The sequence below is a fragment of the Astyanax mexicanus genome, chromosome 5 (assembly GCF_023375975.1).
Source record: "Astyanax mexicanus isolate ESR-SI-001 chromosome 5, AstMex3_surface, whole genome shotgun sequence".
Lineage (NCBI taxonomy): Eukaryota > Metazoa > Chordata > Actinopteri > Characiformes > Acestrorhamphidae > Astyanax > Astyanax mexicanus.
In genome coordinates, this window is record NC_064412.1 from 12550366 (window position 1) to 12562516 (window position 12151).

A 12151-nucleotide genomic window follows, 5' to 3' on the forward strand; every position below is an offset into this window, starting at 1 on the left:
AACTCATTGGTGATGAAAGAGGTCATCAGTAAATGGCTGGACCATTTTGAACTGACAGAAATCTTGAACCTTCCACTCATAGAAAGCCTGAAATTTTGTAAAAACAACAACAACAAAAAAGATAGTATGAGTGTGAAAACCCTTTAAACCATTAAATCAACTGTAAAAGCTTTTTTTCACTCACACAGTAAAACAAAAGTACTAATTCCACAATAAAAATCATACAATGGACAAATATGCATTATGGACAGGATGAAATATATCATTTTATTTGCATTGTTCAAAGCATTTCCACAAATGTGTCATATCTTACTACAGAATCAGAATCACGTTTTTAATCTCATGTAGGAGGAAACTGTCTTGGGAGAAGTATCGTGCTGCTCATCAGAAATACACAGAACAACATAATGCAAAAGCAAACATTTGTAGGAGGGATTATTCACAATACACTACACAGCTCAGCTCAGCTGACAGCATATGGAGTGGGTGGCTATTCATAAAAATGCCAATCTACATAAAAAACATCAGTTTCTAGAGAAATATCAACACACTCTTACACCACCAAACTGTTTTCACACATTAAACCCTATAATTAGTAACACTTCAGTTTCAGCTGTAAGGTGTGTAATTGGATTTTATGTTATACTCAAGATATCAATGTATGCAATGCAAGTTTTCTATCCACAATGTTTCTAAAGCTGTTTTGAGGGATTACATCGGGGTTATAGACGTTCACGCAATTTCAAATACTGTTTAAGCTATGCATACATTATTAACGTGTACGTGTATGTTGGATGTACATGTGAATTATGCAGATTGTGGTTTGATTCACGTGCAGGGCGTTTAGTAGAAGCATAAAAATATAGCTTCCTTATTCACTTATATATTTACCTATATCTGATTACTTAACAAACCGAAGCTGAAGCGTCTGCGGATCTCCCGTTCATTGCTTTGAGGACGTTCAGAATTTTACCAGTTTTACCCTAATCTGAGGTTACACTGACCTTTAAAAATATTTCTATTTTATATTGTTTCTTAAAAGCCCGTTTCTTATTTTTGTCACATTTTTATATCTTTGTATTTCAGCGAGCATTTCTAAATGATAAGCCGTTTTTGCTCTCGCTCCAAATCACGACTCATCAGCACCAGTCACGATACAGCAGACGAGCCACTGGAGTTCAGCGTAGCCTACCTGGGGCTTTTCCCGTTTCAGCACCATGGAGAGCACCGTCCTGCTCTTCTCCACCTTTAAATTGAGAGGAAATCTCATCTATCTCAGTCAAAGCGCTCACTTACAGTCTTCACTGGATCTGTGACCTCAGACATGCCAGTTGGGTTTGTCAGCTGTTGTGGAAAATAATAAAATAATTAATGATCTGGTTGGCTGACAGACGAGCCCCTGCGCCCCCTTTGTATTTTCCTCCCTTGTGCTTGGCTGCCTAGTGCCTGTTGAGCGGTGCGCGCGAGAAGAAAACAGCTCCATCATGTCGTTTTCTTTCTTTCTTTGTTGTTTTGTTTTTCTTTTTGGTTAGATCTGCAAACCGCCTAGGTGGCCTCTACGGACAGCGCGCCAGTGGACTTTCACTGTTCCATTATTCACTTTCTCACTAAAACAGGCTCTGGTTCCACGGTCGGTTGCGCGCGCGCGCCGCGGACGGTAAACAAAAGGTAATCCTGGGCGCCGCCGCCGCCTCCACGTCACGTCACGTTCTGTCACCGATTGGGCGAGAGACACTCGGCGGTGTGGCGGGAAGGGGTCGCGCGCGCGCCGTGGGCGGGTGAGAGTGCCCGCGCGCTCATAAAGCCCCGCGTGCGCCCCGCGCCGTCGACATAGAGAGAGAGAGAAGGACGCGTTTAAAAAGCGAGGGGGGAAAGGGAGGGGGGGGGAGACGCGACGAGCCTCTCGGTTCTTTACTCCGCACCCAGGCGGGAGAGGCAGGCGCCCGCGCGCCTCTCTCTCTCCTTCTCTCTTTCTCTCTCTCTCTTTCTGTGTAAACCCCGTCCTTTACCTCCTCCGGTGGACCCCAGGTCCTCCGGGCTCGGCCGAGGGAGGCATCATCTCGCGCGTATATGGACGACCACTTCAACCTGATCGACTCTCCGTCGACGCGGCGGCGGGAGAGTGACGGAGACAGCCGTGGCTCAGACGCGGACAGAGGCGGCCCGGCCGCGGCCACGGTGACAGTGGCGGTTGGCGAGCTGCTGGAGGAGTCGGGCGCGCTGCCGGCGCACGTGTCGCTGGAGCGCTACGAGCCTGAACCGGGCTGCCACGAGCGCGTGGTCATCAACATCTCGGGTCTGCGCTTCGAGACGCAGCTCAAGACGTTCAGCCAGTTCCCGGACACGCTGCTGGGTGACCCGCGTAAGAGGATGCGCTACTTCGACCCGCTGCGCAATGAGTACTTTTTTGATCGTAACCGACCGAGTTTTGATGCCATCCTGTACTACTACCAGTCGGGTGGGCGCATACGCAGGCCCGTGAACGTGCCCATCGACGTCTTCTCGGAGGAGATCCGCTTCTACCAACTGGGCGAGGAAGCCATGGAAAAGTTTCGCGAGGACGAGGGATTCATTAAGGAGGAGGAGCGTCCGCTGCCCAGCCGGGAGTTTCAGCGACAGGTGTGGCTCCTGTTTGAGTACCCGGAGAGCTCGGGCCCGGCTCGCGGCATCGCCATCGTCTCCGTGCTCGTCATCCTCATCTCCATTGTCATTTTCTGCCTCGAGACTCTGCCTGAATTCCGCGATGACCGCGAGGCGGCGGCGGCAGCGGCTGCCGCGGCGGCTGCCGTTCCACTAAACAATGGCACGGCGCCCTATGGTCCAGGCGCTTTCACTGACCCATTCTTTGTGATCGAGACTCTGTGCATTGTGTGGTTTTCATTCGAACTGCTCGTGCGCTTCTTTGCATGCCCGAGCAAGGCCACCTTCTCCAAAAACATCATGAACATAATCGACATTGTTGCCATCATCCCCTACTTCATCACGCTGGGCACGGAGCTCGCTGAACGCCAGGGCAACGGACAGCAGGCCATGTCCCTGGCCATCCTGCGCGTCATCCGCCTGGTACGCGTATTCCGCATCTTTAAGCTCTCGCGCCACTCCAAGGGCCTCCAGATTCTTGGACAAACTCTCAAAGCCAGCATGCGCGAGCTCGGCCTGCTTATCTTTTTCCTGTTTATCGGGGTCATCCTCTTCTCCAGCGCCGTGTACTTCGCCGAGGCGGACGACCCGGCCTCGAGCTTTAGCAGCATCCCGGACGCCTTCTGGTGGGCCGTGGTTACCATGACCACGGTGGGGTACGGCGACATGCACCCGGTCACAATCGGCGGCAAGATCGTGGGCTCCCTGTGCGCAATCGCCGGGGTGCTGACCATCGCCCTGCCCGTGCCTGTCATAGTCTCCAACTTCAACTACTTCTACCACCGCGAGACGGACGGCGAGGAGCACGCACAGTGCCTGAACGCGGGCAGCAGCGAGCGCGTAGACTCGGCACAGGGCGAGCTACTGGAGCGCGCGCACAGTACCTCCTCTTTGAGCAAGCCGGAGTATGTGGCCATCGAGGAGGCGCTGCACGGCGCGTTTAGGCAGCCCGTCTACCCCAACCAGAACAGCCAGAACTGCGTGAGCGTCAAGAAGATTTTCACCGACGTGTAAACAACTAGAAGCGCGTGAGAGCGAGCAAACTTATCTCAAATCTCCACGCATGAAGAACACGAAGAGGGCGCGTAAAAACGCCCCCAACACAAGACCCCTCAAGACAACAGCAGACCCAGTTAAGCTGCTGGTGGCGCGCAGCGCGTTCAGCTCTGTCTTTTTTTTTGTTTTACTTGCAGCGCGTTAAACATGCGGGGGGACAGAGAAGGGGCAGGTTGGGGAAGACAACTTTGGAACGAAACGCGGACAAACCATGTCGTGATCGTTGCTGTGCGTTTTTTTGCTCTCAGTGTTTATCTGTGGTCGTCATAACGCGTTCAGTGTCCGCGGCGTGTCCCGCTTCGTGGCGAAGCCGAGAGACCCCCTCTGGAAGGTCTGTTCACGCGGGGGGGACACGGACTGCTCTCGGGGGTCGCGTGTTAGAATGTCACCATGTATTTTAATCATATATCCAAGTGCAGATTCTATATTTTATCACAATGAAAGTCTGTGGGGGTAAATCCATTACGCTGTTAATAGTCAAGTACTAGTCGAATCTATATAAACATATAGGTTATTGTATGTTTTTATTAAGCATATTGCCTTTACATATACCAAATGAAGTTAATATATATATCGACTCAAAGAATAGATATTATATTTTGTTGGGATGGGAATGGGGGGCTGTGATCAAACGAAGGAAGTGTAATGCTATAAAGAAAGGGCCATGTTCCCGCGAACTGAGGGAGAAGGGGGAGGGGGAGGGGGGTGTGGCGTTAAAAAAAAAGAGAAAAAAGCCCACTCTGGACTCATCTCGTCTCTGGCCTGGGAAACAGACGCAAGATCAGCGAGGATGCGCCTCCCAGTCGAAGCCCCTGAGTCCGCCTCGTGATGCAGTCTCCATAGCGACTACAGTTTCCTGGGTAACCCCAGTTAACGTTGCCATGGCACCCTTATTCGTTGCTACAGCAACGCTCGAGATGGTTCACAAAGCTTGACTGGCAAAATAGAGCGAGAGACAGGCGCTGGCACTAAGAGAGAGAGAGAGCAGAAAGAGAGAGAGAGAGAGAGTAAAAAACACTTCTTTTAAAAACCCTCTATTAAAGGCCTTTTAAGACAATCCTTACTATTGGGTCATTATCAGAATAGTGTGCCTTTTGATTATTAATCATATTTAAAAGACTACAGACTACACATAATCTACCTACCATATCTTCTCCAGCTTAATCACTTTATATTTTCACTTTTAATTTCCTATCATACATTCGTCCACCCTGTCATGGCAAGCTTCATGACAAAGTGGATAATTTTAACGAAAATTGGCATTTGATGAAAACGTGATTGACCTACAGCTGCAGATATGTTGAATTGTTAATGGTGACCTTCTTCTCTTTTAAAGCAAGTGTCTTCAGTCCCTTAACAAAAGTATGCAGAATGTGATGTCACTGATCACAAGGGGCATGTATCCCAAGATGACATGGCTTAATGACAGAGAATTCCTGAACATGTTTTAATAGCTAGACATTTATTTACATGACAATAGCTAAACAAATCATTGAAATGCCTAATGTTTTTTACCACATAGAATATTTTTTTAACTTAACCAGGACAATGCAAACCCCCATGTCACTAACATTAAAGAAAGCTGTATAGAATGTACAAAAACTAGTTCAGAGTGAAGTATTCTATTTTTGTAATAATGTGTTCATTTAAAGTAAATCTTGAAAAATGTCCTGTTACACAGTGTCTGCATGAAATGGAACCTCTGCTGATACAAAAGGCACATTATATAGATATTGATTCTCATATGATAAAGGCATCCACACAAAAAATTTACTGTATTTTCACACTATTCTCTGGTGGACTTCTGGTATCCCCAAGTTTAGCACTCCTAAGTCCTAAGATGTCTTGCCACATGCTACAAGTCTATACAAGTTAGCATTTAATCAGCTTCCTCTTCCTTTGGAGAGACCTTGTCGCCACTGTTCTCCAGCTCTTCATTTTTAAAATTTAGGACAAATAATCTGATTATAGTAATGCAAAAAATTATTCAATAAGACATCAGTCTAGTCCTGGGAGGACTGAGCCATAGCAGACTTGACCAACAGCAGACCCATATAGCAAGACTGCCACTATCAGAGTATCTTGCGAAGGCCTATTTCCTGTAGCTGTCAGTCTGAAGAAAATAGGCCCTGGCTGACTGAGCAAGCTGATTGCACAGTCTCACACGCTGCCTCTCCCACTGACTAGTTTTAAAAGGTGCTGAGGGGTCCACCACACTGTCCAGCGATGCCCAAAATGCCAGTCAGATCATTGTGAACCATCCATGGAATTATGTGCATGCATGAATGTGTATATGTGACCGTTCCTTTGCATGAGTGTGCATTTGTGTTTCTGCCTGTTGTGTAATCATCAGCATCAGAATACATGCCATTCATTTGCCATTTTGAAATTTGACATAGTTTAGATAATTTACATTGCAGATATACATAAAGGGATTAAAGGCCTGAGTATCAGTCATGGCAGTCATTAGTCATGTTATGATAAGAGCAGCTGGAAGAATGTTGTCTGTTCAGTTTCAGTAATTTGCCTTAAAAGATTAAAAGAGGCATATACGGAATTGACGTGAAGAGCACTAACCCATGTTTTTAAAAGCTTTTTTGTTCAAGTTTATTTATTTTGTTTGCATGTAGAAAAGCTCAGTGCTGCCATCCAGTGATGTGCGTGAGGCCATGCAAGACTAAACTAATATGTCTTATTGACAAAAAGCTTTTAAAAAGTGAATGAAATGTGCTTTCGATGATAGTATGAGCTCTCGAAATGTCTTGCTCTAGCTTCAGTTTGAGATATGATGCACAGATATGAACTTCAAAAGTTGCAATACATTTCATAGTTCATCTCAGTAAACTGAGAAAACTTCTGTGTGAGAGACTTTGAGAGGATTTATTAAAAATGGCTTCTATTGTAGCTGTGCATGCTTTATAATTGTGTTTTTTGTTGCATTTTATTCGCATAGCAAAAACAACTGTAAGCTTCAATACAGTGGCTGCATTTTGCAGATTTTAGACCAATTTTGTCATTATTCGGTGTTCAGAATTCTATTCTGGGTTTTGGCTCCTGCGCTGACAGTCACAGGCCCCAGCTGCTGCATGACGTTTCATGGCACAGAGCTGAGATGTGTGAGGTGTGAAGTGAGCTGTCTGACGTCTCTGGAAATTCAAGCTGTCAGCCGATAACATGTGATATAAGCTGCTGCTTTCATTCTGCCTCCAAGGCCCTTGGACTCATGAGCCCCCTTTCACACATAATCAAAGATGGCCTTGGATGGCTTTAGTCAATAAAAGATGCGAGCGCTGAATTTTCTCTTTGTCTTTTTCCTTTTTGTATTAGGAAGCAAGAAACGCATGGAGGGTTTTGCTGATGGGCGTCAATATCACACAATCAACTGACCTGCGACCCTATTCCAAACGGTCACAGCAACACAGTTTCAAAGGTAAGAAATGTTCATTACATGTACTTATCTACTGTCATTTCACACTTTACTACATTTTACGTTGGGCAAGTTTCTTTCATTTTTGGCTAAATAACAATACAAAAAACATTTTTCTCTTACTTCGGGAAACAGAAGGGTTTCTGTTTTCCCTGTTCCAATCTGTGCATCTCTTTACAGCCTGGCTTCTAAAACACTCTGATTATTGGGTTAAACTGTATTTACCCTAAGTTAAAACCTAAATCATGTCTGTGGTAAAATTCATTTTAGTAAAATAATAAAATATTCAGTTGTCAATTATAACAATTTTAATATATCTAAACCAACCATGCATACATGGCAAAAGTAGAACTGAATTATTAATGTATTAATAACACCGTAATAAAATTTTACTATGAAGGATGCAGTTTGCAAAAAATAACAAGATCTGGTGCATATTTCATAAAAGAGTAAAATATGTACAGCCAACAGATCTCAATATTTAACTGTCAAAAATCTACAGGAATGTATAGATTACATTATTGCAAGTACTTTTGAATCACTTCTGTTTATTCATCATGAAATTACACACAATGTAAAGAACAGATTTATGATTTATATATATATAATATATATAAAAAAAACATTAAAGATTTTAAATGCAATCATAAACCATCTTTTTTCAGTTTTTTAGCACTCTCACATGAAATAACTGGATTGCTATCTCTCACTTTATGTTTGTCAATACCTGAGCCCTTAACAATATTTCAATAATTTCTCATCTTTTGGAAGAAATTAGTTCTGTTCTTTACATTTGTAATCTATTTGATTTCATGTGTTTCATGTGTTTTCATGAAAAGTTATGATTGACGTCTGGCAAAAGGGAGAAATGGTCAATATATTTTTGTTTTTTGAAGGGGTTGATTGTGTGGATCTTTTCACTAATTCGGAAATGCTTTTATCAGTGTGTGACTGTGCTCTAAATGCTGTCTTACATTTAGATGTAGTTAAAGAAATGGGTCAAACATTGTACCTAAAGCTAATTGATGATACTGACCCAGTATTCCACATGGCCTGTTTATTGTGCCAATTTGTGGGCATGTGAGCGTGTATGCATGTATGTGTGTGTGTGTGTGTGTGTGTTTAACAGAGAAGAGAGAGAGAGAGAGAGAGAGAGAGAGAGAGAGAGAGAGAGAGAGAGAGAGAGAGATACTAAATCTGTTATCATATGATCCATCTGAGCACTCTTCCTCTGGGCAAACAGATACAGCTATAATAATGCAGATATAACTGAGCTGGTGTCACAGCTATAATCTAAAGATGTAAGATACAAGACCATAAACCATTAAGTATAAAAAGAATCTGATGTTATTATTATTATTCTTCCTTCTGTAGTCACCATATTGTGATTTATACTAATGCTGCCATGCTTATAGCGGCAAATGACATATATAAGCTTATACAGCTCTGTAAAAAAATAGGAGACCAACAGAAAATTATGAGTTTCTTTGATTTTACCAAATTGAAAACCTCTGGAATATAATAAAGAGGAAGTAAAGTGATCACAAGCCATCAAACCAAGCTGAACTGCTTGAAATTTTTGCACCAGAAGTGGCTTAAAGTTATCCAAAAGCAGTGTGTAAGATGTGGTGGAGGAGAACATGCCAAGATGCATAAAAAATGTTATTTCACCAAAGATTGATTTCTGAACTGTTAAAACTTTATGAATATGAACTTGTTTTAATTGCATTATTTGAGGTCTTAAAGCTCTGCATCTTTGTTGTTATTTCAGTCATTTCTCATTTTTCTGCAAATAAATGCTGGAATTTGGGAGGAATGTTGAATGTTGTTTATAGAATAAAAAAGAATGTTCATTTTACTAAAACATATATATATATATATAAATAGCAAAATCAGAGAAACTGATTCAGAAACTGAAGTGGTCTCTAATTTTTTTCCAGAGCTGTATAGGACAAGCTATAAGTCTCAATTTTACATTTGTCAACATTAAGTATATTGTTTTACAAATGAAGTGCCTTATTAGCAGCCCCTATTGGATTTACCTGGTAATGAGTTTGTATCAGGCCACTTTATTTACTGTCTTTTTCAATTTGCATCACTTTTCACATCATTTCCTCATTACAATTATTTGTATCATGCAAACTTTGCACATGTTTGCCTCTATATCTTTCCATATATACATATATTTATATACAGAATCAAAAGTCTCACATTTTTGGATTCTTGCAGTCTAGATTTTTTGTTTCTACTAATATGGGGGTGGGTTTCCAAAAAGTTCCTTAGCACTAAGATAAGATTATTTTTAAATGGTTGAGCAAGCTTCACACTGAGCACTCTCTCTCTCTCCATGTTAAGATGTTCTTAATGCTAAGATGCTTTTGGGAAACTAGGCCCTGATCTTGTAAAGGCTAAAAAAGATTTCACATGCTCTAAAGGCACTACACAAGTGTTCGATTAATAGAAACAAGCTCTATTTTCATTCTTTTTTTATTATTTTAGTTTTCCTATTTTATATACTATACCTACAGCTCAGCAGACAATAGCAAATATAGTAAAGTGGGCCAGATTTGTTTATTTCAGCATAGAATCTTCATTGTTCGTTGTTGTTGAACCCTGGAGCTGAGAGGAACTGGAGCGCATCATATTGTTTTAGCTTTTACATTCTTTATTAGGTCCGGAAATCTTCTCGCATTACTGAGTTATCACTGATACACTGGTATTCATGGACATGCGAGTGTGCGTGTGTGTGAGTGCAAATATGTTTATACTTGATTGTATACAGATGCATAGATGTGCAAGCGTTTATGTGCGCATCTGTGCATGTACTGTGAGTTTGTGTGCAACTGCATGTCTCTGTGTGTGTTTGAGTTTGCTGCTTCCACCACTAGGGGCCTCAGTGTGATGATAGACTCCAGTAGTCATTTCACACTCACTCTGGGTGTTACAGCACTGGAGGTGCTGTATCTGCTTCAGTTCATTAGTTAAACAGAGATAGGTCTCAGTGTGAGCAGTGGGAGAGAGGGAGAGACATTTTGGAAAAAGAGACATAAGTTACAAACTGTCATTTCTGCTGCCAGATATGAACAAATGTTATTTTATACAGAACTGAAAAGAAACTGATTTCTGGTTCATTTACTCATATTACAGTACCTAACTTATCTTGTTTGAGTTATAGCTTATTTCCATTAAAAGTACAATATTTTTGCAATGTAAAGAAATGACAAAAAAATAAAAACTACACATATATGAATATTTCTTCAACTACTATTGCAATGTTTGTCAGTCTAATAATAAATGATAAATGACCAGTAATAATAAAAATAAAAATTGTTTTTTTTTTCAACCTGCAATAGTGAAAAACGAACCATACCCCAAGCTAACAAAGAATAATATAAGAATGTTTAACACCATTTGTAAGAGATTCCAGTAGAGTAAGTCTGTAATGTTTCATGAACACTCTGAAAATGTGTGACAGAATAATGGTTTGTATCACTGTTATTGCAATGCTTTTCACACAACATTCCCAGCTAGAAAAATGCTAACATTATGGAAACATTAAAAAGTAACATTCCCAGAGCTAGAATTAAAAATTACATTTAAAATGTTAAATAAAAAGTTTCTAGAAAATGTGACATATTAAACTTCCTTGAATTCTAAAAATCAAATGTTCAGAAAATGTTTTTCTAACCAAAAATAGTTAGTTGGATATGTGTTGGTCATTTCTGGCATCACAGCAGGATTTAAATTGTCATTACATTTATCCTCTGGTATCTTTAAAAATAAATTAATTGTTAAGAAATAAAAAAAATGGAAATGAATAATCTTTTTTAGTATAATTTAACAAATCTGTCCAGCTGTTAAATAAAACTGTAATTAAATTGTTGCTAATTAAATTATTGTGAAACATTTTAGTTTTATTGACTCTCTGTCTGTGTTTCGCCATCGTATCTTACTTCATTTTGGCTGTGTCCAAAAACTGCAACCCACAGATGCTCCTCTCTTCCTTCTGCCATGTGGCAATATACACACTTCCCTTGCCACTGAAAATGGCCTGTGGCCAACTGTCCTCCATGGAGTCCCAAATGTCACATTGCATTTTCTCAAAATGTGTTTTGTTTCCACAGACCTTTGAGGTAGATCCACGCCGTGCCTAGGACTGTTCATCAACCATTCCACTGACAAGAAGGTTTTCAAAGCACAGGACAAAAATGCATCTGAGGACAGAGGAATGATGTCCGAAACGCTCAATATCGTCCTCTCTACCAGATCCACACTCTAGAAGTGGCCTTTTTCTAGGGATTCACTGCCAGGCTGAATATAGATTAGCCAGAAGATATCAGCATACAATGATGGCAGCTGTTAAACTTTGAAAAAGTGGGACAAAAGCTGACCATCTTTGGCATAACTGTCCACTGCTGTGGGACATATATTGCAGAGGTTTTCAATGTGTCCTTCATGTATTCAGAGTTTGTGCTGTAATCAAACCAGATGTCTGCATATAGATTTGTCATCATTATAAAAATACTGCCTAATTATTTACTATATACAGTAACTCACTGCCTACTTAATGACTATATTAGACATTCCAATCACTGAATAACTGAGAATATTAAAGTTTATTATGCTATACTTGGAGTTTTCTCTCATTTTTCTCTTTTTTATTTTAAGGGCTTTTTCACTATTCAGTAATTTTTCAGTTAAAAGTTTTACAAATTGAGCACAATTTGGATCTGTACCTCTCATCTTGCCAAAACAAGGTTCACACATTATAATAGTTATTGCTCTGTTAGAAAACACCTTGTGCTTTCACTGAGGACATTAAGAAAATCAATAATCACTGTTTTATTTGCCTTTAAGGCCGCCTAGTTTCTGGCTGCACATATTTGGTGTAAATACTCCCCAACAACACAATACAACCTGTTAAATCAATGCAACATCACATAGTTTTCGATTCATTGAAAATTATGACTGAATAAGGGCTGCCCTGGTAAAAAGTACTTAAAACATATTGACAAATGTCTAAATATG

General features: G+C 41.1%; 1 protein-coding gene across 1 annotated transcript; it reads left to right on the forward strand.

The window, feature by feature from the left end:
* The first annotated feature begins 1438 nt into the window (after positions 1 to 1438).
* On the forward strand, positions 1439 to 11752 carry kcna3a (potassium voltage-gated channel, shaker-related subfamily, member 3a). The gene is made up of 3 exons (XM_007253341.4): positions 1439 to 4556; positions 7024 to 7126; positions 11248 to 11752. The coding sequence occupies exon 1, from the start codon at positions 2071 to 2073 to the stop codon at positions 3652 to 3654; it is 1584 nt and encodes a 527-aa protein (XP_007253403.3). The 5' UTR covers positions 1439 to 2070; the 3' UTR covers positions 3655 to 4556; positions 7024 to 7126; positions 11248 to 11752.
* Positions 11753 to 12151: the final 399 nt, after the last annotated feature.

Excerpts from the sequence above, each read along its gene's own strand:
- kcna3a (XM_007253341.4), top strand. The coding sequence starts at position 2,071 with ATGGACGACCACTTCAACCTGATCGACTCTCCGTCGACGCGGCGGCGG.